Source organism: Hydra vulgaris, chromosome 05 (genome assembly GCF_038396675.1).
Source record: "Hydra vulgaris chromosome 05, alternate assembly HydraT2T_AEP".
Lineage (NCBI taxonomy): Eukaryota > Metazoa > Cnidaria > Hydrozoa > Anthoathecata > Hydridae > Hydra > Hydra vulgaris.
Window position 1 is genome coordinate 14,657,501 of NC_088924.1, and position 23,787 is coordinate 14,681,287.

At 27.1% G+C, this 23,787-nt stretch overlaps 1 protein-coding gene across 3 annotated transcripts in view; it reads right to left on the bottom strand.

Annotated features, from left to right (window-relative positions):
• LOC136071881 (leucine-rich repeat serine/threonine-protein kinase 2-like) overlaps positions 1–23,787 on the bottom strand; it is an 87,505-nt gene that overhangs the window by 58,802 nt on the left and 4,916 nt on the right. For 2 of the 3 annotated variants that reach the window (XM_065797464.1, XM_065797463.1), the window contains one exon: positions 8–640. In XM_065797464.1, the coding sequence (XP_065653536.1) occupies positions 8–640 (633 nt within the window). Of the gene's footprint in view, positions 1–7; positions 641–4,622; positions 4,747–23,787 lie in introns of those variants that run through there. The other variant, XM_065797465.1, reaches the window with a different exon arrangement.

Sequence of the window (23,787 nt, forward strand, 5' to 3'; positions counted from 1 at the left end):
TTCATACCTAATGCCTCTAATACTATTTCTACTAGTTCTTGATTGTTAATATTTTCAATCATGATACCAAGAATAACTACAGGTATACCAGAGTCTATGCACTTTTTCCGAAAGGTCTCTAGGTCTTGTGCCAAGCAAGCAAGTAGCCCAATGCATTCCTTTAAAACACTGATATTTTTAATTTTTGATAAAATGCTCTCTATATGTTTAAAAATATGACATGTAAAGATAAGTTCCTTTTGAAATAAATGATCATGAGATAACCCTCGAAGAGCATGAAATCCCCAACCTTGGATAGCATCATCCCAAGGTGTATTTAATATTTTTTCAATGATTGACATATATACACCTTTCTTAACATACAATTCTTGAATTCTTTTAGAGTTTATTGAAAGTTGATATATAGCACCACATGCTGACTGAAATAAGTACACATCTTTTTTGTGAATATTAAGTGCTAAAATAACACAGTTGTGTATTGGGAGTAGGCAATCACTTTCTTCACCTATTAAATCACACAAACTAGGATTACACTCAATTCCTGATCGCAGCGAATCACAAGCAGCCTTCTGCTGGCAAGCATTGTCTGAAAATCCAACCATAAAAGTAAACAACGAATGCCAATTGTAATCATCTTTACCTAAATCAAAATAAACCATATTTACATATTTGAGCTAAATGTAACTGAAAAGATAGCAGACTTAAATTAAGGATTAAAAAAATCATGTACAGGTTTCTAATAACACTGTTATACTATATCCACAATAAGAGCATAGATAATATTTTTTAGATATATACAGGAAGATAATTAAAATATTAGCATATAAGAAAGACAACCAGGCAAACAGTTAATCAGTTAACCACACAAAATACATAGTTCATGTTATCTCCAAGTATTTTGGTAACTTAAGATAATTAATAATAATAGGAGTAGTAAAAGTGTAGCATAGTCATATATAGTCATGTGGCTTATCACAGATATAAGACTTATTACAGAAATATCTTCATATCAGAAAAATGCATAGCATGAAATTTTTTTCTTCAAAGATTCAATTTCCTCAAAAGATCAATGAAATCAAACTAATAATATTTTTATTATATATATATATATATATATATATATATATATATATATATATATATATATATATATATATATATATATATATGTATGCCCAATATATATATATACATATATATATATATATATATATATATATATATATATATATATATATATATATATATATATATATATATATATATATATATATATATATATATATATATATATAGATATATATATATATATTATTATTATTATTATTATTATTATTATTATTATTATTATTATTATTATTATTGTTATTATTATTATTATTATTATTATTATTACTATTATTGTTATTGTTATTATTATTATTACTATTATTATTGCTATTATTATTATTGTTATTATTGATATTATTATTATATCAAATTTAACTGCTAATAAACTTTTACTAGCAAATATGTACGAATATTTCTTAAAATATATTATATGCATATACTTCTGATAAATACCTTCTGATAAATAATATAGTTTAATAAATCAATTAAGAATATAAAAGTTATGTACAATATACTTGTTATTTTCGTCACAATTAATAATTGATAAACAGACCTCTAATTTGGAATGAGTTGGGTCAAAAGCAAAGTAATATTTTGTTTTAAACGTTTAAAATGAAATAAAGCTCTTTATATTAAACATGTTATTGCCACAATACTTCATAATTCCAGTTATGAGAATTTGCTATTCTTAAAATCAATTGTTTTTAACTTCCATCATTAACTTCCATCTTTAAAGATTACTATTGCAAACATCTGAAATAAAACTAGAAACAAATTAATTGAGTTTACAATTGTTGAAAAAAAAACAATTTTGTTTTTTTCAATGAGAAGAAACGCTTGAATGGAATCATAAAAAAAATAATGAATATGTTGATAGCTTAAGTTATCAATTCTTGAATTAGATGTTGGTGTTGCGCCGATCCTTGTTTGTTCTACATTAAACTTTATGCTTAGGCTGCCTATGATGGCTTAAATACTTTCAAGAAGTTTTTCTGCACTCATAACCAGCAGCATCTTAGTTTTATGTTGACTACTAAAAGTCTCTGAACTAGACCATTCAAATTGAGTATTTGAATACTTGATATTCGAATATATTAGCATGTTTTTTTACTATTTGATATTCGAATACTTTTTTCGGAAAAAAAAAAATTACTGTTTGTCAATTAGTTAAAAAAGAATCTTTAAATGAAATATTGTCAAAAATTGAGGCTGTTAATGATAAATGCTATCAAAAAAGGATGAACAAAAGAAAATATCCAGTTTTAATGACTCTGATAATTTATCTATGCTAAGTTGAAATATGCTAAGTTCTGACAATCATTTTAAATATACCTTAAAAAAAGGTGGCAATTTCCTTTGCAGTTAAAATTTCAGAACAAATACATCCACAAATGTTTATAGATTAGCATGTCAATACTAATAATAATGCCAACTCTTCTTCACCTGATGCAGATGATTTAATAGAAATAACATCACAAAAAGGATCCCAAAAAGAACTGCAAAAAGAATTCCAAAATGCAATAAGTTTCAATTTCATAATTTCAAATTCAGATCCACAAAAAATACCAAACTGTTGCCAATTTGATAAATATGTTGAACTGAAGAAAGAATTTTGTCAATTAGATTCTTTCAAAAAACGATTAACAACCATGGACATTTTGTATCACGCTTTAATAACAATTCGCCCAACCTCAACAAATACTGAAAGAGTACTTTCAACAGCAGGTTCAATTAAGACAAAAAGATAAACAAGTTTAAATTTTAAAACAATCAATTTGCTTTTATTTTAAAAACATGATTTTAGAAAAAATATTTAAAAGAATAATAGAATCATTCAAAATTGTTTATCAAACATTTTTTTATTGCATTATTATTATTCTTCATTTTTGTTAATGCGTCATTCTGCTTTTGATAAACTATTCGAGTTGAAAAGCTTGATTAATTCCATGGTCTACTCTGAACCAATGGTAGTTTACAGTTACATCAATAACAACCTTGTTGTTTATTGTAATTAATTTTCTGTCTAACATGCTAACCTTTTCCTTTGCTAGTTCAACTTTTCACATATTTGCAATGTTGGAATTTGAAATACAATTTTATCTGATATAATTAAATTTTGCTCAATAGTTACATGTTATAATATTCTTGCAAATATGTTTTAGATCTGTAGCTACACAATTTATGAGTTCAACAAAACAAGACTTTTCTGCAACCTTTAAGTGATGCAACTTATTTGGGTTTAGATAGAGAATAAACAAAAACAAAATTTCAGAGTTTTTTTTTTAATTTAAAAAAATATATATTTATCATTTTAGCTTGAAAACTTTAACTTAATCCAGAAAAAATAATTAACTTTTGTTGGAATGATTTACTTTGTTAATATTTACTTATTTTTAATGACAAATTTTCATGCAATACCACAAAATATGACGTTTTTAAAGCGGTTTACTTATATTGATTTTTAAAACTTATTTTTTATATAAGATCACCCCTAGATAAAACTTTTCAAACTTATTTTTTATATAAGATCACAACACTTATATAAGATCACAACTAGTTATCTTTAGATTTTTTTATTGTTGAGTTAACTCTTATTTTCTTATAAACTATCTGCTCCAGCAACTTAATACCAAAAATTGCTGCACAGTAGTTATTTGTTATGTTTACATAGTCATCAATAAAAAATAAATAAAATTTGAGTCAAGCTAAAGAATACAGAATAGATGAAGCGGTAAAAGCGCTCACTTTTAAGCAAGAGGTATGAAGTTTGAACCCAATTGTATTGCTGTTATACTAAGGAACTGATGAAGTTTGAACTAGGGGCAGTGCTACCATGTCAGTACCACCTTCCCCTTTTTTCTCTATGCAATCACCCTCTTTCATCAAGGCTTGAGTTCTAGAGTTGAAGGACTAGGAAATAGCAGTAACAAGCAAAGTTTCATGACCTTATAAAGGCGATTACATAAAAAGAAATATACCTACTAAATCTGGATTCTATTTTATTTATTAAAAAATTAGTAATTTTAGATTCTTAAAATCAACAAACTATGTCAATAAACTTTAACAACCCAAACATTAGTTACGTCAAACCTGGGATAGCAATGAAGCATCTGAAATGAAAATGAAACACTTAAAGTTTGATGATGCCTCACATTTTTCAAATAGTTTGAAAAATAGGAAAATGACACAATATCTTACATAAAGAAACAGTTTGCAATTTTCAAGGTGGCTAATAGGATTAAAATCTTAAAATCCAAAATCTTGGACTTATATGAAATTTATTCTAGATTTAAAAGTTATATATTTTGCAGGTACACCTTTTTATTCTCAAAGGCAACACTTCTAGCAACAGTGATTTTCTCTTTTGACTCAACTATATTCAATATTCATTACCTAATTGGTAAGGATGAGGGAGAACATTGGTACTCACTGTGTTTATGTTAATGCATTAGAAGTTTCATTAAAAATAAGTGAAATTTTAAAGTTAAATAAAAATACATTTTAAAACCTACATGTCTTACAAACATCTGAAGATTTGTCATAATTTAATACCAAGACTCAAACAATAGACGTATGACAATTTTTCCACTTGTTTATAAGTAAGATTATATTACATATTACAACTTTTAATCAAATATTCAACTATGTCTCCTAGTCATATCTTTTATTATCATTCTAATTGCAACATAATTTTTTTTCTAATAAGATTCAGCTCATTGTTTTTTTAATGTACTTGCGTGGCAGTTTTCTGAAAAAGTGTAAATAATTTAAATAAACAATCTAAATAAATTACTACTATTTAAACATTCATATTTAAATAACATCGGTGCAAAGTGAATTAAATGATCAAAACTCGTTTTCCCTCGCCGCGCTGTACCAAGTTTCTATGTAATCTATGAAGCAGATACCAAAAATCCTGTACCAATGCTTCCGATTTCAATGTACCAATCCTCCCTACTTTTTACTAGTGAGTAATTTCAAAAAATCATGACAGTATAAACCATAGCGTAATATTTTTTCAAGTAACAAAAAAATATCAAATTTTAACCCTTTTTTTTTTTTTCATTTTTGGTTTACACTCAAGTTAAAAATTAATTAAAACATCAAACAAGAAAAAATACTCAAAAAAGTGTTTGCAAAATGTGAAAAAAACCATCATAACGACAGAACAAATATGTAAATTCACAGGTAAAGAAAGCTTAAAACCTAGCCATGTTTTCTATGTAAGAAGTAATTATAAATAATATTTGTATCCGCATTCTATAGTTAAAACTAATTTAAAATGACTAATAATCTGCTTGTGTACCTATGATGACCCTGTATCAAAGCTCTTCTTCTTTCCTAAATAAACCTTTTAATATAATAACACATAAACCTTTCCCTACTGACTATAAACCTTTATTTTGATTTATTTAGTACTAAATAACTTTTATTTATTCAGGGATAACGGGTACCCTGAATGTCACCTAAGACCTTATGTTATCCCATGAATTTTTTTTTTCTCGAATTTTAAAGTAGCCTACTTCCGCATTCTACAACTGTAAGAATTTAAACTATTTGTTGGTAGCTTTTTGAGAAAGCTTGCTAACAAGTTTTATAACAGTATTTCGGTACTAAAATAAAATTTATCCGTCAGCCATGATAGTTGTTTATAGTCTGTAATTGTAACAACGCGATTGGTGACAGCGATATTTAGTGGTTTCTGATAGGCCTATAGTTGTTGTCTAAAGGACATTGCTTTAAAAGCCTAAATATACAGTATCGTCCACAATTATTTTCGTCGCGTCCATAATTATTTTCGTCGCGTCCATAATTATTTTCGTCGCGTCCAAATCTTGTTCGATCCTATCGTTCATGCTAGTAGTATTAAAGGCCCCAACCTTTACTTTAAAACCAATACATCACGTAATTGAAATGGCGCATATTAAGGTGGTAGACCACTAATAAAAAAAAATCTTTCAAAAATTACATTTTAGAAATTATTTTTATATAAGTTGATTAAAATTTACATTTTAATGACAATTTTTTTTTTTTTTTTTTGAATAATAAATGGCTTGAGAAATTTGGTCCCGAAAACCCCAAAATAGGGTTATTTCGTTGCGGTGAATATCTCAAAAACTATGTATGGTATCAACTTGAAATTTTTCAGACTTGTTTTTAATATAATGAAAAATATCCTGTACCAAAACAAAAGAAAAACATTAGACAGTTTTTTTTTAATGAAAAAAAACACTTGGAAAACAAAAAAGGGGCATTTTTGACCATATTTGGACTCTAATATCTTTTTATCGAGTTATCATAATGCAATAAAAGTGGTAGGGGACATCCATAATAACTAAAGGAACAACTCCTGAAAATTTTATGAAAATCAGTTAAGAGAATCAAGAGATAATTACCGCAAAGTCGTGAGTTTTAAAGAACTGAGAAAAACACATTTAAACAAAAAAAAAACATTAAACACTTCAAATAAAATATAAAAAAACAAAAAAGAACCTATTGAAAATTATTATCTTATTATAAACATATTGTGGAGTAAAACTAACGCAAAATTAAAATAAAATATGTTTAAAAAAAGTGATAATATTAATAAACAATACTATTATTAAAGTAGTATTTCAGTTAGAAAAAAAAAGTTTTTCTTTTGATTTGCGATTATAAAAATTATAAACTTAATTGAATATTTATTTATAGTAAATAAATAAAGTTTATAGTAAATAAATAAAAAAGACTAAAATTCTCCTGCACCATAACATAAACTCTCTTCTTCCTCATCTTTGTCCCTTACGAATACTTCTTAACTGCTTTCGCCTGCTTTTTCCCTTTTCACTACATTTTTTTTTCATATTTCTAACTCTTTTCAAATCAGACGATGCCAAAAAACTTAAAGAATAATGCCCTGATTTTAAATAAAGTTTTTCAAAAACTCTATTGATACCATTAAGTCGATCATTAAAATTAATGATTGCAGAACAGCAACCTAAATATAATACATCAATTCCAACAAAAACATCTTTTAGACAACGTTTCCAAACTAAAGCATTTAAAGACTCGTTTTATAGTTTTACTAGGATAAAACTTTTGCTCCCATTGGCAAGATGCACATGAAAAAAATATACAGTGTGATAAACCTTTTTTAAGTTTAGCATCATGGTTAAAATTAACATTTGCAGAACATTTTGGACAGCAGCAGTAAATATTTCTTCTAAAATGTTAGTGCTCATAAAAATATAGCAGTCATTGGACTGATCATCATTAGCAGAAAAATTATTTTTATTTACAAAATCATTATTTAAAATATCGACGGAAGATTTACTACTGCAACAGGATGACAATATCTGCATTTTTTTGCAGAGCTTCATTTGAATTGTAATTCTTCTAAATTAGATAGATTTTCTTCAGCTACAACGTTTGATGATTTATGTTGGTTTCCTCTGAAGAGTCTACATTTCTTGCTATACCTTATTTTATTTCTTTTATCTTTATTTCCCATTATTTTAGTTATTATTTAACCAAAGTATAGAAGACAGAAAATTAGCCTAAGAAAGTTCTGGCCGTTGTAAAGTAATTAGACATTTACTGAAGAAATCCGTTGAAAACCATGTAACACACTGCACTAAAAGCATTTAATAATAAACAAAAAGTAGTTTTGAGTAGCAGTCACCACAAATGAAGTTTTTTTGTATTAATTTTTATGGTATTTTGTGGGATAACTTCCTTTTTAGCTACATAGCAACGGAATAAACAATCTGTTGCTACGGATAAATTTATGAAAATGCCTAAACCGCATTATTGAAAACTGATTTTTAATAGGGTTAGCTTTATTTTTATATAAAACTAATATGAAATTCGTAATCTACGATAATTATATTACTTAAAAACTTTAAAATTGAAAAAATGATTTTTTCGATTTTTAATAGTGGTCTACCACCTTAAGCTAACATTCCTTCCTCTCTGTGTGGGGACTGTAATATATGGGGTACTTCCTAACAATGCATATCCATAATGTCGTGAATCTTGCAAATTAAAACCGGTTTCATCAATATTAATCAGATCAGAATTTTGCAGAAAAGAAGCATGAACGTGAACCTTGTTGCTATTACATGAGCTGAATTTCTCGCAACGACTAATTTAAGCCTTTTACGTGTATATCCCATTTGTTTTAATTCTCTTTTAATTGTAGTTGTCGAGCATTTATGTTCTTCTGGCATTAATTCTGCAATGTCAATCGTAGTTAATGCATTATTTGCATTAATTAATAATTCAATTTCTCTCTTTCTTTCAATATTATCTCGTGCAGCTCCGCCACGCTTTTTAGGCACTGTATTTTGATCTTTTTCAAGTTTTCGTATCCTTTCGTTGAAAGACCTGTTGCATTTGCAACAGGTCTTTCAACACTTAGATCGACTTGATTCGTTGCTATTCATCATTCTTTTTATTGTAGAAATATTTTCTTCGGTTGCAGTTTTGTTTTTTGTTTGTTCTTCTGTTTTGACATTCGAATGATTGATGTTTGTATTGTTTTCGTTTACCATTATATATTTCGTGATAATTAAAACTAGTCTTGCAGGTGATTATTCTCAAAAAACTACCAACAAATGTACAAATGGACTGTTTTCAAAATCAAAAAAAAAATCATGGGATAAGATATAAAGGTCTTAGGTTACCTTTAGGGTACTCGTGTGTTATGGTAAGTAACTTTTACAACATTAGTTCCTTTTTAACAACAAATAAAAAATGGTGAGTATTTTGATTAATGAATTTAAAAGATTTTTACTTAGCATGCGTCTAACATGGATTTTGATACAAATGGAATAAGAAAAACAATGAAAAAAAAATTAGTATGACTTTCAGAAACTACCGACGTTTAGTTTTACATAAATAGTTTACCGTATATATATATTGTTTATTTAAACGTATTTTTTGGAGTTTTAAGCTACACACAACAAATAAGTTAGTCCTTATTTGGACTCACAAAATTGCGCGTGTCTGAATTCAAAATTATTTAAAGTAACTGGTCTAATTTGGACCGTTAAATAAGTTAAACCAAAATATTGTTTGATTGATTTCAACAAACCAAAAATCAATCGATTAAGCATTAATTTTAGTTACGCTAAAAAGATAACACTGATTTTCATTGAACAAAAAAAAGACTGATTTTTATTGAACTAAACTCTTATTATTAATTTTGAAATATATTTAAAGAATTATGTTTGATATAAAAACTTTAAAGAATTATGTTTGATATAAAGTCTCTATTAACAGAAAGTGGAAAAAAAAAAAAAAAAAATCATTTACACAACTGCAAGAAAAAGCTCGAAATAAGGACATAATGAACGAACGAATGTTGAAAGATCAATCAATGTTGATATTGGTAATCATTATGAACGTGTAACATTTTTTTCTTTCTTTTATATAAGCCAGCTAGACTTATATAAGCTATGTAAGAACTAGATGGAAAAACTATGTAAAAAACTAGATAAAAAAAATTATTGTTGTTTTTTAATTTCAAGTTGTAATTAAAAAAAAAGGTTTAGAGTTTAATCAAAGGTTAAATTTAACTCAATTGTTAAATTCAATTTTTTTTTTTTTTTTTTTTAACAAAAAAAAATGAGCGCTTTGCATCATACAAACTTTTTGTAAAACAAAGGTATAAGTAGGGTTTCTAACAAAGCCTATCCACTTCGCGAAACTCCTGTTAATTGATCGAAATTGCATTCTGGGATGTCCTGCCGGACCTCTTCCGCAACTAACACAAATAGTTTTTTTTTTTGTTAATCAACTTTGTTGCTAATCTCAATTTTTTATTAAAGATATATCAATTTCGTAACATTAAGATACATCAATTTTGTTAAGATTATAATTAGAATGTTTCAATAAGAATAAAATAATGGGGAAAAAACATTTTGTAGAACATAAAGTTAGTGAATTTTTTTGATAACATAAAATTATTTTATTAAAAATAAAAGTTATTAACATTATACATTAACAAAAGTTATTAATATACATTATAACATAAATAAGTCTCATTACAAAGAATTATATTGAAAAAATAATATCATAATATATCAAAGGGCAATATGTACAATATTTTTGAAATTGCAATTTGACTTATGGGGTGGGTTTTTGTTCTTGTTTAAAAATTTTATGAAATAAAAAATTCTTGTAATAACAAAAAACACAATTTTTTTAAAAAGTTATTTGCACATCTTAATACAAAAAAAAAAAAAATTAAAAAAATAGTATCATAATATATTAATTATGAAGAATACGTGCAACTTTTTTTGCATTTGACTTATTGCGTGGGTTTATGTCTCTGTTTAAAAATTTTATGAAATAAAAAATTTTTGTAATAACAAAAAACAGAACAATGTTTTTTTTCAAATAAAGCGCATGTTCTTTATGTTGATTGTGCAAAAACTGAAAATGACTTTTTTTATTAATTTTATTGATGAGAATCATGGCCAGTCCATCTCTTTCAAGATATTTATCAATAAATTTCATAAAAGTTGTTTCCATTTCACAAACTAGTGACATAAAAGCTGATGGGTTGTCAGCTGAACTAAGAAAGAGTACATCTGCACACCTATGACATAACTTAACCTTTTGAATAAGCCATCCAGCCATATGTAAAAGGGCTTGATCCTTTGGTTGCATTAAAATTTTTCCAGTAAACATATAAAATGATCCTGGATGAAAATAAGATATTCCTTTAGGTATGTTATTTTCTGTTTCATAAATTCCACAATTAGTGGATGTTTGAGTACAACACTTCATAAAATCATTTAGATTGAAAGCTGTCTCAAAATTTGAATTCTTTATACAGTTGCTATTGGATTTGCTTTTTTCTATAGATAAAAGTAATAAAGCGTTTCTATAGGCAGCTCGAAATTGTCTAACATTTGGACGGTCATTCCAACCACCTTTGCTTCGAATAATGGAAAAAAAATTCTCAATGCAGTCCTGATTAAAACGAGAAGTACAAACAAACTGAAAACCTTCAGAAAATAGCTCTCTATTTAAGGTTAGAACACTATTTATTGTGACACTTAAACCCCAATGACATGATATACTTGCTTGACTTCTAACATTACAAAATTTCCATTTCTCAATCCAATGCTTTAACTCTTCCAACTGAGAAATACTTGCTCCTTTTAAAGTTAGAGCACAACAAGCTGGTTTATCTGCATATAGTTTATATGAATTCAATATATCGAATAAAATATCCATGCGTTCAACAAATCTTGCTGTTAGTAATACACTTAAAGGAAGTAAGTTTGTATTAGAGCAGCAATATAATGCAGAAGCAACTTGATAACTAAAAATTTGAGTGGCAAGTTTGACCTTCATATATAAAAGAGGACCAGGATCTAAGTGTCTATCTGTTAGTTTTGGCACTAGACATACAGAGTTTATTTTGTCTAAATTATACAGAGACTGGATGTGTTGCCAAGAAATAATTTCACCATTAATGTCAATGTTATGTCTTCGTAAATTGTTTCTGATACTTTTTACTAAATGTGGAGAATCAAAAATAACATGAATATTTTTATCATTGGAAGGATTAGGAAAGTATGGTAAATTTTTGGAAAACCCAAGCAAACGTAAGGCAGCTATATTAGTAGATCCTTGATCACAAACTACACATCTAATGTGTAAACCAGTTTCTTGAACCTTAGAAATGGTTTCACATAGTAAAGAAGCCAAGTCAGCTGTTGATACTGTTGAATTATTATAAAAATAAGCTATTGGTTGTTTCCATTTATTTGCCAAGCCTCTAACCATAATTACAAGAGCCTGATTTAAAAGCTTTCCATTTTTCATACGAAGATCTGAAAATACGCGGGACAAAAATAATAATAAACAGGTTTGACTTGGTAAACAGAATATTGTTCGCAAGACATTAAAAGTTTGAGGACTATGAAACAGAATTCGCAAAGCCAAAACTTTGTCACAAACTGCCCAGCGTTTTCCTTTATTGACTCGTTTACTCATTTCTAATTGACTTCTAAAAAAACTAACTTGTATAGGAGATAAGTATTTCCTGGATAAATTTAAAATATGTTTTATAGACCCATCACAGTTTTTTTGGATTTTTTGTTTGGATTTTAAATGTCGAACTTGTTTATGTAGTCTAGAATTTTCGACTCGCAATGTTAATAGTAACTTATGAAGTTTGTTGAAATTTATTTCATTAGTAGACATTTTGTTCTCTAAATTACTATCTGAATTAACAGGTAAACAAACAACTTGCTTTTTTGCTGGAAATGAATGACGTTCAACTGGTGATTTCCTTTTGCAACCAACAAGTGGAGGAGGATTTGGGATGTTAAAAATAGTAGGAATTGCTGATTGTAACAAACGTTTTCCATTATTATTTGTAGAATAATACATTGTATGTTCAAAATGATTACTGCACAAATAAAAGTTTTTGTTTAAAAATACGAAATCTTTTTCGTCTAAATCTTTCCTACGACAGTTGATGACCCACTGTTTACATCTAAAAATTAAACAATAAAAGAATATATTTTAAAATACTACAATAATAATTTTATAAACTTTTTATGAAAAAAAAAAGTTATTATAAATAATATATGAATTAGCTTGCCTTTTTTCGTCTTTAGGAAAACGAAAAAATGAAATATCTTTACAGTTTTTTCCACTTTTATTTCCACAGTTTATAGCAGCACAAAATGATGGGATCGTTATAACTTAGATCGAAATTCTTTTAGGTACATAAAAAAATAAGTTTCGCTACTTTATATTATAAAATTCTGAGGTCCGGCAGGACATCCCAAGGTGCTTTGCGATAAAATTACATCGAGATAAATGAAATTATGCCTGACTGGATAGGCTTTGGTTTCTAACAGCTATTAACAGAAACCGTAGAACAGCTGTTTTTTAGCCAAAACCGGAAAACAGGAAACAGCTGTTTTTTTGCTACCTGTTTTCCTGTTTATGATTTTTATCATAATTTTTTTTTTCTAACAGAAAACAAATAAAAATTTAGAAATTTAAAAGAACAGTTTTTTTTAATATGGAACAAAGCTATGAATTAAACTTAAAAGTTCTTGTTAGTGAAGCGAGTGTAACGATTGTTACGAAACCAATTCCCTATGGACAATCATTTCCAATACTCGTTTAGAGTAATCATTAAAGATTGCAACACAAGCAGTTCCCTTTAGAGAATTAAATGAAAAACTCTATAATGATTACAAAGCTATCCCAGCAAGCAAATGACGTCATATCAATGTCTAAGCAAGATTGAAATTTTTAACGTTGGAACTTTCAACGTCGTTTCCACGTTAATTTACCGTTGATAAAGTAACGTTGCAAAATACAATGTTGTTTTAACATCTTAGTGATGAAGAAATTTAACGTTTGGATTTTAGCGTTACTTTCACGTTGATTTATAGTTGATAAACTAACGTTGATTATTCAACGTTAAAACGACGTATCTTTTTAATTTCAGTTAGATATCGAGGCAGATTATTATAAGGTATTTTAAAAATAATAATGGCGAAATGTGCTTTTTTTTATTGTATTTTATTTAAGTTAATATTTAAAAATTATTCATAACTATATATAGTATTTTACTTGAAATTCGTAAATAGCTATTTACAAGTTATCTGAAGTATATTTTAGATTTATGGATAACAATTAATTTAAGTTTTTTTTTGTTTATAATTTCATTATTTGTTTTGCTTGCAGAAAATTGCAATGCCTAAATGCAATTTTAACATTATTAGTAATAATTGTTAAAAAGAATCCGTGTTTTGTTATGTAACATTGTTTTACACATCTTTAATTACAAACATACATATTTTTTTTGTTTATAGTCAAAGCTAAAAATGCTAGTAAAAGAATCAATAAAAGTAATTAGTAAAAAGAGAACTCAAATTAATATTAATATTTAGACAATCAATCAATATATTCTGAATTACATGATTTTACAATTCAAGGATGTTTACAAATAGTATAATTACTAACGATGCGTAAACACCTAATAATAATGAATAATAACATAAGAATAAAATAATAACAACTCTAAAAATCATAATGTTAACAATAATAATAACATTAATAATAACTATAATAATAAAAATGGTATTAATAACCATAAAAATAATGGTATTAATAAAAATAATGGTAATAACAATAATAACGATGATAATAATATTATGGTATATTTAAATATATCTATAGTTATCTACATATGCATATACATACATGTGCATACACATTCACACACATATTAACACACAACACACATACATACACATATACATACATTTGTACACAAACTTATACCCACACACGCATACATATACCTACACATGCATACGCACATACACATTCAATCATTTCACAAGGACGACAAAAAAGCTGTACATAAATGTAAAGACGATTAACTGTGATATATTGCTTCTAGTTCGTCAAGGTTTGTGTTTCTGAGTTATAGAGTTGAGAGAGAGTTATAACCACTATTAGGCAGCCTTCTCATCTGTAGTGGCTTTCTCGGTCTTGGGGAGGTGAATAACAAACAAAACAAAAAAAAGAATAACTTTAAGGGCTTTGTTTTAAAGTGAAACCAGTTGTTTTAAGGGACCTTTTTTTTTACCCCAAATTTGACACGCATACCTAAGGCGCAATCCAAATATGGCATGATAAATACTTATAAGTGTTTCAAAATTTACGAAATGTCTGATCTTGGCTAACATTCCAACTGACCGCCTTAGCTTAGTCTGTAAGTAAGTTTGATGGTACTTAAAAGAAAGACTCTCATTCAGCCAAACTATAAGATACTTCACAGTTTTTGACGAAGTTAATATTTTCCATTAATGTTAAAAGTGCATTGTTCCTTGTTTTTTTGGTTTTAAAGACAACTATTTTAGTTTTTGTAGCGTTTAGTGAAATTTTATTTGCTCTAAGTCAATTAATAACAGAAAATATGGCCTCATTAGTTTTTAACTGCATTTTTTCAAGCGAATCTTTAACAATTAATAGGTTAGTGTCATCAGCGAGATGGCATGTTAAAATATTATTAGTGCAGGTGTTTAGTTCGTTGATGTATACAAAGAATATTGACCCTTTTGAGACTCCCGAAATTATAGATTTGGTTAATGAAGATGTTTCCTTAACTGTAACGTATTGAAGTCTGTTATTTAATTAGGATATAAACCATTTAAGTGGAAATCCACGTACACCATAGTATTGTAATTTGGCAAGAAGAACATCGTGATTTACTGTGTCAAATGCTTTTTGCAGGTCAAGGAAAACACCACAAACAAACTTATTTTTATCAAGGGCATTTCTTAAAGTTTCTGTAAAAATCAATTAGCGCATGTTTAGTAGAATGATTACGTCTAAATCCGTATTGTAATTTATGAAAGCAATTAAAGGTATCAAAAAAGCTGTACAGTCTTTTGTGCATAGTTTTTTCAAATATTTTTCCGATGTTGGATAACAAAGAAATAGGTCTGTAATTAGATGGTTCAAGCTTTGACCCATTTTTGTGAATTGGAATAATGTTAGCAATCTTAAAAACGTCTTTTTTTAAATGAGTTATTAACCATTTTGGAGATTGGTTCAGATACAATTTTTGAAGATAGTTTAAGAATTAAAGTCGGAAGACTATTAGGGCCAATGCTTTTCCTATCATTCATCATGGAAATAATTGTTTCAATTTCTTCTTTTATAACAGGTGAAAGGAAAAATGAGTTAAAATTTGGGATTTTAAGAAAATTGTTAAATTTATTAATTGAAGGTTCAATTTTTTTGGAAATATTCACTGATATATTAAAAAATAATCATTAAATGAATTAGCAATAGTTTTATTATCGGTAATTAAGTTGTTATTGATCATAAGATTAATAGACTGTTAAAAAGAGAACTCGAATTAATATTAATATTTACACACACACACAAATAATATATATATATATATATATTATATATATATATATATATATATATATATATATATATATATATATATATATATATATATATATATATATATATTTATTTATTTAATAATATATTTTAAGGAAGGTTTTGCAAATGGCCGTTGCTTAATCATTATGTTTTGTTTTTTTTTTGATTTTCTATTTCTTCATCTTCTTTCTCTCTCTTCCTTTTCACTGTTAAAAAACACCTCCATCATATGGCGGAGGTGTTTTTTTACAGTGAAAAAAAAAAAACAATTTTAAAATAGAAGAAAAAATAAACAACAGCAATAAACAAAGTAAAAACAATGCTAACAATTTAAATAAATAAACTAACTAAAGAAAAAAAAAAAAAGAAAAAAAAAATTAGAAACAAAATACAAAGTTTCAAGTTAAAAAAAAAGGTTTGAAAATGGAAAATAATAAAAAAGTATCACTAAAAAAATATTAAATAAAGTTTTATAGCAAGCTTTACAGCGAAAAAGAATGAAAAAATTTTTTTCAGCTAGTTATTTTTCATGCATTTTTTCATGCATTATTTTTCATGCATTATTTTTCATGCATTATTTTTCATGCACTTTTTAATATTGTCATGTAATTTTGTATACTGTTTTTAATCGTCCTGTATTTTTTTAGATTGTTTTTTTTTACTATGTACGCTGTGCTTTTTTATGTTTATGATTGTTTTTTTTTACTATGTACTATGTGCTTTTTTACTATGTGCGCTGTTTGAATTGTTTGTTGTTTTATTTTTCAGACATTCTTGTATATTTTTATTTTATTTTGTGTAATATGTTTATTAGGCATTGCCACATATTGCTTATATTATCAAGTTATTTTTTTTTGTTCAATGTTTGTATTGTCCTGTCTTATTATTTTTTCCATTTAGATTGTTTAATGTTGATCATTCATTTTTAAAGTTGTATATATTTTTAAAAGTGTATATCTATATATGTATCAACCCTCAGAATTAGGGTCGGCATTCGGCAATGCTGACCTAACTGCCGACCTGAAAGTGTTTGAGGTCGGCAAAAAATTGCCGACCTCGTTTCTATGTTTTATGGTAAGACTTTTGTATCAAATAATTTTTGCCGACCTGATGCCAACTTGTAAAAGATTGGGGTTGGCAAACTATTGCCGACCTCATTTTTCCAAATTCCGAGGGTTGTATGTATGTATACATTTCTATGTGAGTGTATATAGGTGTCTATTTGTATTTCTGAAAAAGTATATATATATGTGTGTAAACTGTGTACGCATATCTATACACCTGTATATGTGTATTTGTACTTTATTTCTGTAATGTTTTTTATCAGTTTTGATTTTTTGATAGTATTACTTTTATGTTAAATATTTTTTCTTATATTTAATCATTTTTGTTATTGTTATTTTTATTATAATTATCGTTATCACTAGAATTATTATTTTTAATTTTGTTATTATTTTTCTTATTTTCTTGTTTTCTATTTAATATTGTTTAATGTCATTGTTAGTTGTTACGTTTTATCAATTTTTTAACTGTTGGTAGCTGTCTAACATTTTACATATAGCTATTTGCGTTTATAAAAACATGTAACTTATTATTTTTATCATTAATATTTTTATTTTTTATGTTTTAATTTTAATGTTTATTTTTGTAAATGTTATTTTTATTATTATAACTATGATTATTTTAATCATTTTTATTAGGTGTTTACCTAATATTAGTAATATTAATATTTGTAAACAACTTCAAAATGTAACCACCAACTATTTCGGAAATATATTGATTATATATTAAGGGTACATGGATGCCTACTAGTAGATGCCAATTGGTACAGTTCAATACATTGGAATCAGCCCTAAATTTGAATTTGTACTTTTTTCTTTTCTTTTTTTTATAAATAAGTCAAAGAGTCCCTTATGATAAAAAATTGTTCAAAAAATATTTTAAAAGGTTTAGTGGTTGCAGATATGTCTATGGATTTTCATTTATTGAATATATATATATATATATATATATATATATATATATATATATATATATATATATATATATATATATATAATACATATATATATATATTAAATACATATATATATAATACATATGTATATATATAATATATATATATATATGTATATATATATATATACATATATATATATATATATATATATATATATATATATATATATATATATATATATATATATATATATATATATATATATATATATATATATATATATATATATATTAATTCCATGTAAAAGTGGGACAAAATATTGAAATTTTTCAGTCACCCTCTCAGATTTCTTTCAAATTTGAACCAGTGGTACCTACCAATATAACAAAAAAAAATGTAAAGTTTGAGCTCCCAAATTTAAACAGTTCAAAAGTTATGATGTTTTGAAATTCAGCCTAAAACGTTCCTTTTTTTACGAAGTCCGCCATTATGGATTTTGTAGTTGTACTTTTAATTGAATAATTTAAGATCTAGTGGACATTGTGGCTAAAAATTGGTACCTGATCATTTTTGAGGGTGCTGATTCAAAAATGTTGATAAAATAGTGAAATTTAACTTTTTTGATAGTTATTTTTTTATTTTAAAATGGTCAGTCAAATTTTTTGTTCTCTTACCATGGGTTGCGCTTTCATTAATTCCCAGAGTTGCCCAAGTCTCATGGATTCGATTTTTTTTTCTAATGAAATATTTTTTTATGCTTTAAGAAACCAAAACCATCTTTATAAAAAAGATGGTTTTGTTTTGAAAAAGCATAATAAAGATATGTCATTTTGAAATTTAGACAAAAAATTTCTTTATTTGGCCGCTATTCTCTATAATAGATTTTATAGCGATACTTTTTGTGTGAATAATTTAAATTTAGTAGAGAAATATGACTGAAAATTTGTGCCTGACCATTTTTAAAGGTGTTGAATACAAAGATGAAGAGAAATTAACCCGATTCCTAATATTTTAGAATAATTTTTGAATTTTAAAATGGTACAATATTACTTAACCATAAAACTGGGTAACATTTTCACAAATTGCCTGAGGTTCAATTGTGGTGTGTAAAAACAGTTTATTAAGGTTGATTTTGATATATAAATAAAGTTTTGTGAAGTGAATTATCATGAAAAATATAGTTTTGCAACGCTTGCTGTGATGTATAAATATAGTTTTGGGACATTAGTTATGTTGTCTAAATATAGTTTTGAAACAACAGTTGTGAATATGAAAGAAAAAATTAATGTGGAGGACTGGGCTCTCAATAATAAATGTCAAACCAACAACTTGTCTCCATCATAAACATGTTTATTTAAAGAGTTATACAACTAAATTAAAAGGGTGCTGCAATCCATTTAATACTCATAACAAAGATATGAAAAGTATTTATAGTAATCATAACTTTTAGTTTTGCGATAATAATGTGAGTTACAATAATGAAATTATTGGCAGCCAAATTCTATTTTATCTATATTCAACCTTTTAGCTGACTTCTGAAAGTGCACTATTAAATGCCATACAACTTTAAACTTTTTAAGGTTTTGTTAAAATTTTTATACATATTAAAAGAGTTCTTCCCTTTTTTTAGATAGCCTTCGTGAAATCAACTTGGATACAGCAAATTACCTATGCAGTAAAGGCAAATTCGTAGTTCCAGGTGAAAAACTTTGTCCACAATGCAGACATGAATTAACATCAAGTGAAGAATTAGATGAGAACGAGTTGGAGATAAAATTAACTGAAGATAATATGGAAAAAGAAATTATACTGGAATTAACAAGATCATTGCCGAAACAGTATTTTATGAGAGCTTGAAGTGTCTCCTCTAAAAGTTCATTTACCCAAAACCTCTAACAAGCCTTCACTTGGAAAGAGAAAGATAAAGCAAGTTGAAGAAGCAGTTGTTAAGAAGCTAGCAACTGCTTTGGATGTAACCTAATCCGATCTTGTTGCACCAAAAAATGAAGTTCTAAAAGAAATTCAAACCAAAGCTGGCAATTTAGACTTTTAGAATGCATGAAAGAAAACCTTTTAGAATGCATGAAAGAAAACCTTTTAGAATGCATGAAAGAAAAACTTAAGGTTTCTAACAGAAGGCAGCAACTTCAAATTTTGACATTAACCCCAAAAACTTGGTCTATCAGAAAAGCAGCAAAAGAGTATTCAGTTTCCAAACACAAAATTCAAAATCCAAAGTTTTAACGCAACCAAAAAGGCATCATAGCATACCCTGATGTGGTTGAACGGCATCGAATCAGTAAAGATGTTATAGAACTTGTAAAGCTTTTTTACTGTGACGATGAGTATTCAAGGCAAATGCCAGGTAAAAAAGACTGTATAAGTTTTGGAGAAAAAAATACATGCCAAAAAATTAATTTTGTGTAGCTTAAAGGTGCTCTGTGTGGCATATAAGATAAAGTACCCAGGCCATAAAATTGGATTTTCTAAATTTTGCAGTCTTTGGCCTAAATGGTGCATCCTTGCTAGTCCAAAATGTACACATTCTGTTTGTGTGTGTGTGCAATACACCAAAATTTTAAATTAATGTTGAGTGCTATAGGCTTTAAAACATCTTAACATGAAATCATTGAAAAGATTGTCTACAGCAGAAAATCTAAAGTTTGCATAATTCACCGATGCAATAGTTTTCCTGGCATACAAGCTGCCCACAATTATTTCCAGCAGTATCTTACTCAAAATGATGATCCAAAAGAGAAATATGACAGTGATGAAAATTAACAGTCAGTGGATTTCAAACTGGACAACAACAGATAGAACTGAACTATTAACAATAAAACTTCCATTAAATGAATTCATAGAGCTCCTGTGTGAAAAACTTGATAGTATTACTTCTCATTCATTTATAGCAAAATCACAATCTAGTTATCTAAAGCATCTCAAAGAAACAATTAGTATTGAAGAAGCTATTTTACTGGCAGATTTTGCAAAGAATTACACTTATGTAGTACAAGACGAGATACAGAGTTACCATTGGAGCAAGAGTCAATGTTGCCTTCGTCCAGCTGTCATCTACTACAAGAAAATGAAATTGGAAATATCTTCTTTTTGTGTAATTTCAGATGATTTGAATCGTGATGTTGGATTTATCAATGAAGTTATGCATAAAACCATTAATCATATAAAAAATCATCTTTGTCCCACAATTTAAAAAACTCATTATTTTTCTGATGGCTGTGCAGGGCGGTATAAAAACTGCAACCATTTTTACAATTTATGTCACCACGCTCAAGATTTTTCTGTTCGTTGCATCTGGAATTTCTTTGCAACAAGCCATGGTAAATCTTCATGCAATGGAAAATATGGCACTGTTAAAAGGCTTGTTGTAACAGCTAGCTTGCAGAGTCCAACCACAGGTCATATACTTTATTCTCAAGCAATGTTTGAATACTGTCACTGCTGAAGAAATGGAGCTAGTAAGAAACAAACTTACTGATAGACTTTTAATAGCAACCGCTATTCCTGGGACAAAAAGTTTCCATCAATTTATACCATCTTCTCGTTCAATTATAAAAATTAGAAAGGGTATCCGATGATGATAATTTTGCTCTAACATTTGACTTTCTCAAAAAACAAAAATATGAAATTATTAAAATTGACAATGCTATGATGTCACAATACCTATTTTGCAAATACGACAATTTTTACTGGCTTGGTATGGTATGGTTTGGTATTGGTATGGTTTCTAAAGTTGATAAAGAGAATAATGGTTTTATGGTAAAATAAATGCATCCACATTATCCAAGTCGGTCGTACTACTGGCCAAAGCGGGATGATAATTGCTGGGTGCCAAGAATGAAAGTCATTTCTCTTGTTAAAACACCTTCAACATCTTCTGGGCGTCAGTACCAAAAAAAATATTTTTCAAAGAAGTTTGCATTTTAGTTTCTTATTTTTTAACACAATATTTGAGCATGTAACCTAAATTTTAGCTTGCAACCAATATTTTGAATTAATACCTAGTTATTAGTATAATAAAAAAATTAATTATTTTTTCAATGTTTAGTAAATTATATTTCCATGTATACTTTAGAAAATATTGATCATAAATATGGAAGTTATGCAAAGCGATATAATTTTTTATTCTCTTTCAGAAACCTAAACTTTTCCAAAACATCTTATTTCACAATGAGAAGGCAACTCCAGAAATAAGTGAAATGCAAATTATGGTTACAAGAAAAAAAAAGGACTGTTGACATTTTAAAATTCAAAAATTATTCTAAAATATTAGAAATCGGGGTAATTTCTCTTCATCTTTGTATTCAACACCTTGAAAAAAGGTCAGGTACAAATTTTCAGTCATATTTCTCTACTAAATTTAAATTATTCACACAAAAAGTATCGCTATAAAATCTATTATAGAGAATAGCGGCCAAATAAAGAAATTTTTTGTCTAAATTTCAAAATGACATATCTTTATTATGCTTTAAGAAACCAAACCCATCTTTTTTATAAAGATGGTTTTGGTTTCTTAAAGCATAAAAAAATAATTCATTAGAAAAAAAAATCGAATCCATGAGGCTTGGGCAACTCTGAAAGCGCAACCCATGGTAACAGAACGAAAAATTTGACTGTCCATTTTAAAATAAAAAAAATAACTATCAAAAAATTTAAATTTCACTATTTTATCAACATTTTTGAATTTAGCACCCTCAAAAATGATCAGGTACTAATTTTTAGCCACAATGTCCACTAGATCTTAAATTATTCGATTAAAAGTACAACTACAAAATCCATAATGGCGGACTTCGTAAAAAAAGGAACGTTTTAGGCTGAATTTCAAGACATCATAACTTTTGAACTGTTTAAATTTAGGAACTCAAACTTAACATTTTTTTTTTTGTTATATTGATAGGTACCACTGGTTCAAATTTAAAGAAAATCCAAGGGGTGACTGAAATGATTGTTCCACTTTTACATGGAATCACCCAAAATAATATGAATAAATAAATTTTTATTTCCTCCTTTCTTCACAGTTTTATTTGCTTGACTAAATTTGAATATTTTTGTGTTCATTTTCTAGAATCGATTAACCGATATTAATCAAAAGCAACAGACAAAAAAATTCGTACATAATTAGTCTCCTGTTTGAAGTATGCACCTCATCGTTTAAATTGAAGTAAACGGAAATCCTACAAGCACGAAAAAGAAGATAAAGAAGTTAATAAAAGAAGGCGATAAATCAAAAAGATGATACCTGTGAAGTAGAAGGTGAGTGAAACAAAAACGAAGGTAGTTGCGAAAATGAAAAATAAATTACCCTATTATCCTAACTTGTAAAACTTTTTAAAAAAATACATTTTAGTAATTTTTTTCAAAGTGTTATCTTTCGAAAATGTTTAAAAAACGTAACACAAGTTCAACATTGTTTTTTTAATGTTGAATCAATGTTGAAATTTCAACGTCGATTTTCTGTTTCCAATTCAACGCTTAAATCAACGTCCTTAAATCAACGCGTTTTCAACGTTAAATAAAACATAATACTGATTCTCTTTCCTTTAAATAAGAATATAAAGCATAACAGTGAGGTTGAGTTGTTGGTAGTATTGGCTACTAATTGAATTTGTGATTAATTATTTCAATATTTCGCTAGAAAGTAGATACTATTCTTATTATGAAGAATATCTACCATGTATATATAATGTACACCTTAATTCAATAGAAATAGAAGGAGTTTGCAATCGTTGCAATTATGTCGTTAAGTACTTTGGAGGATCTACAAC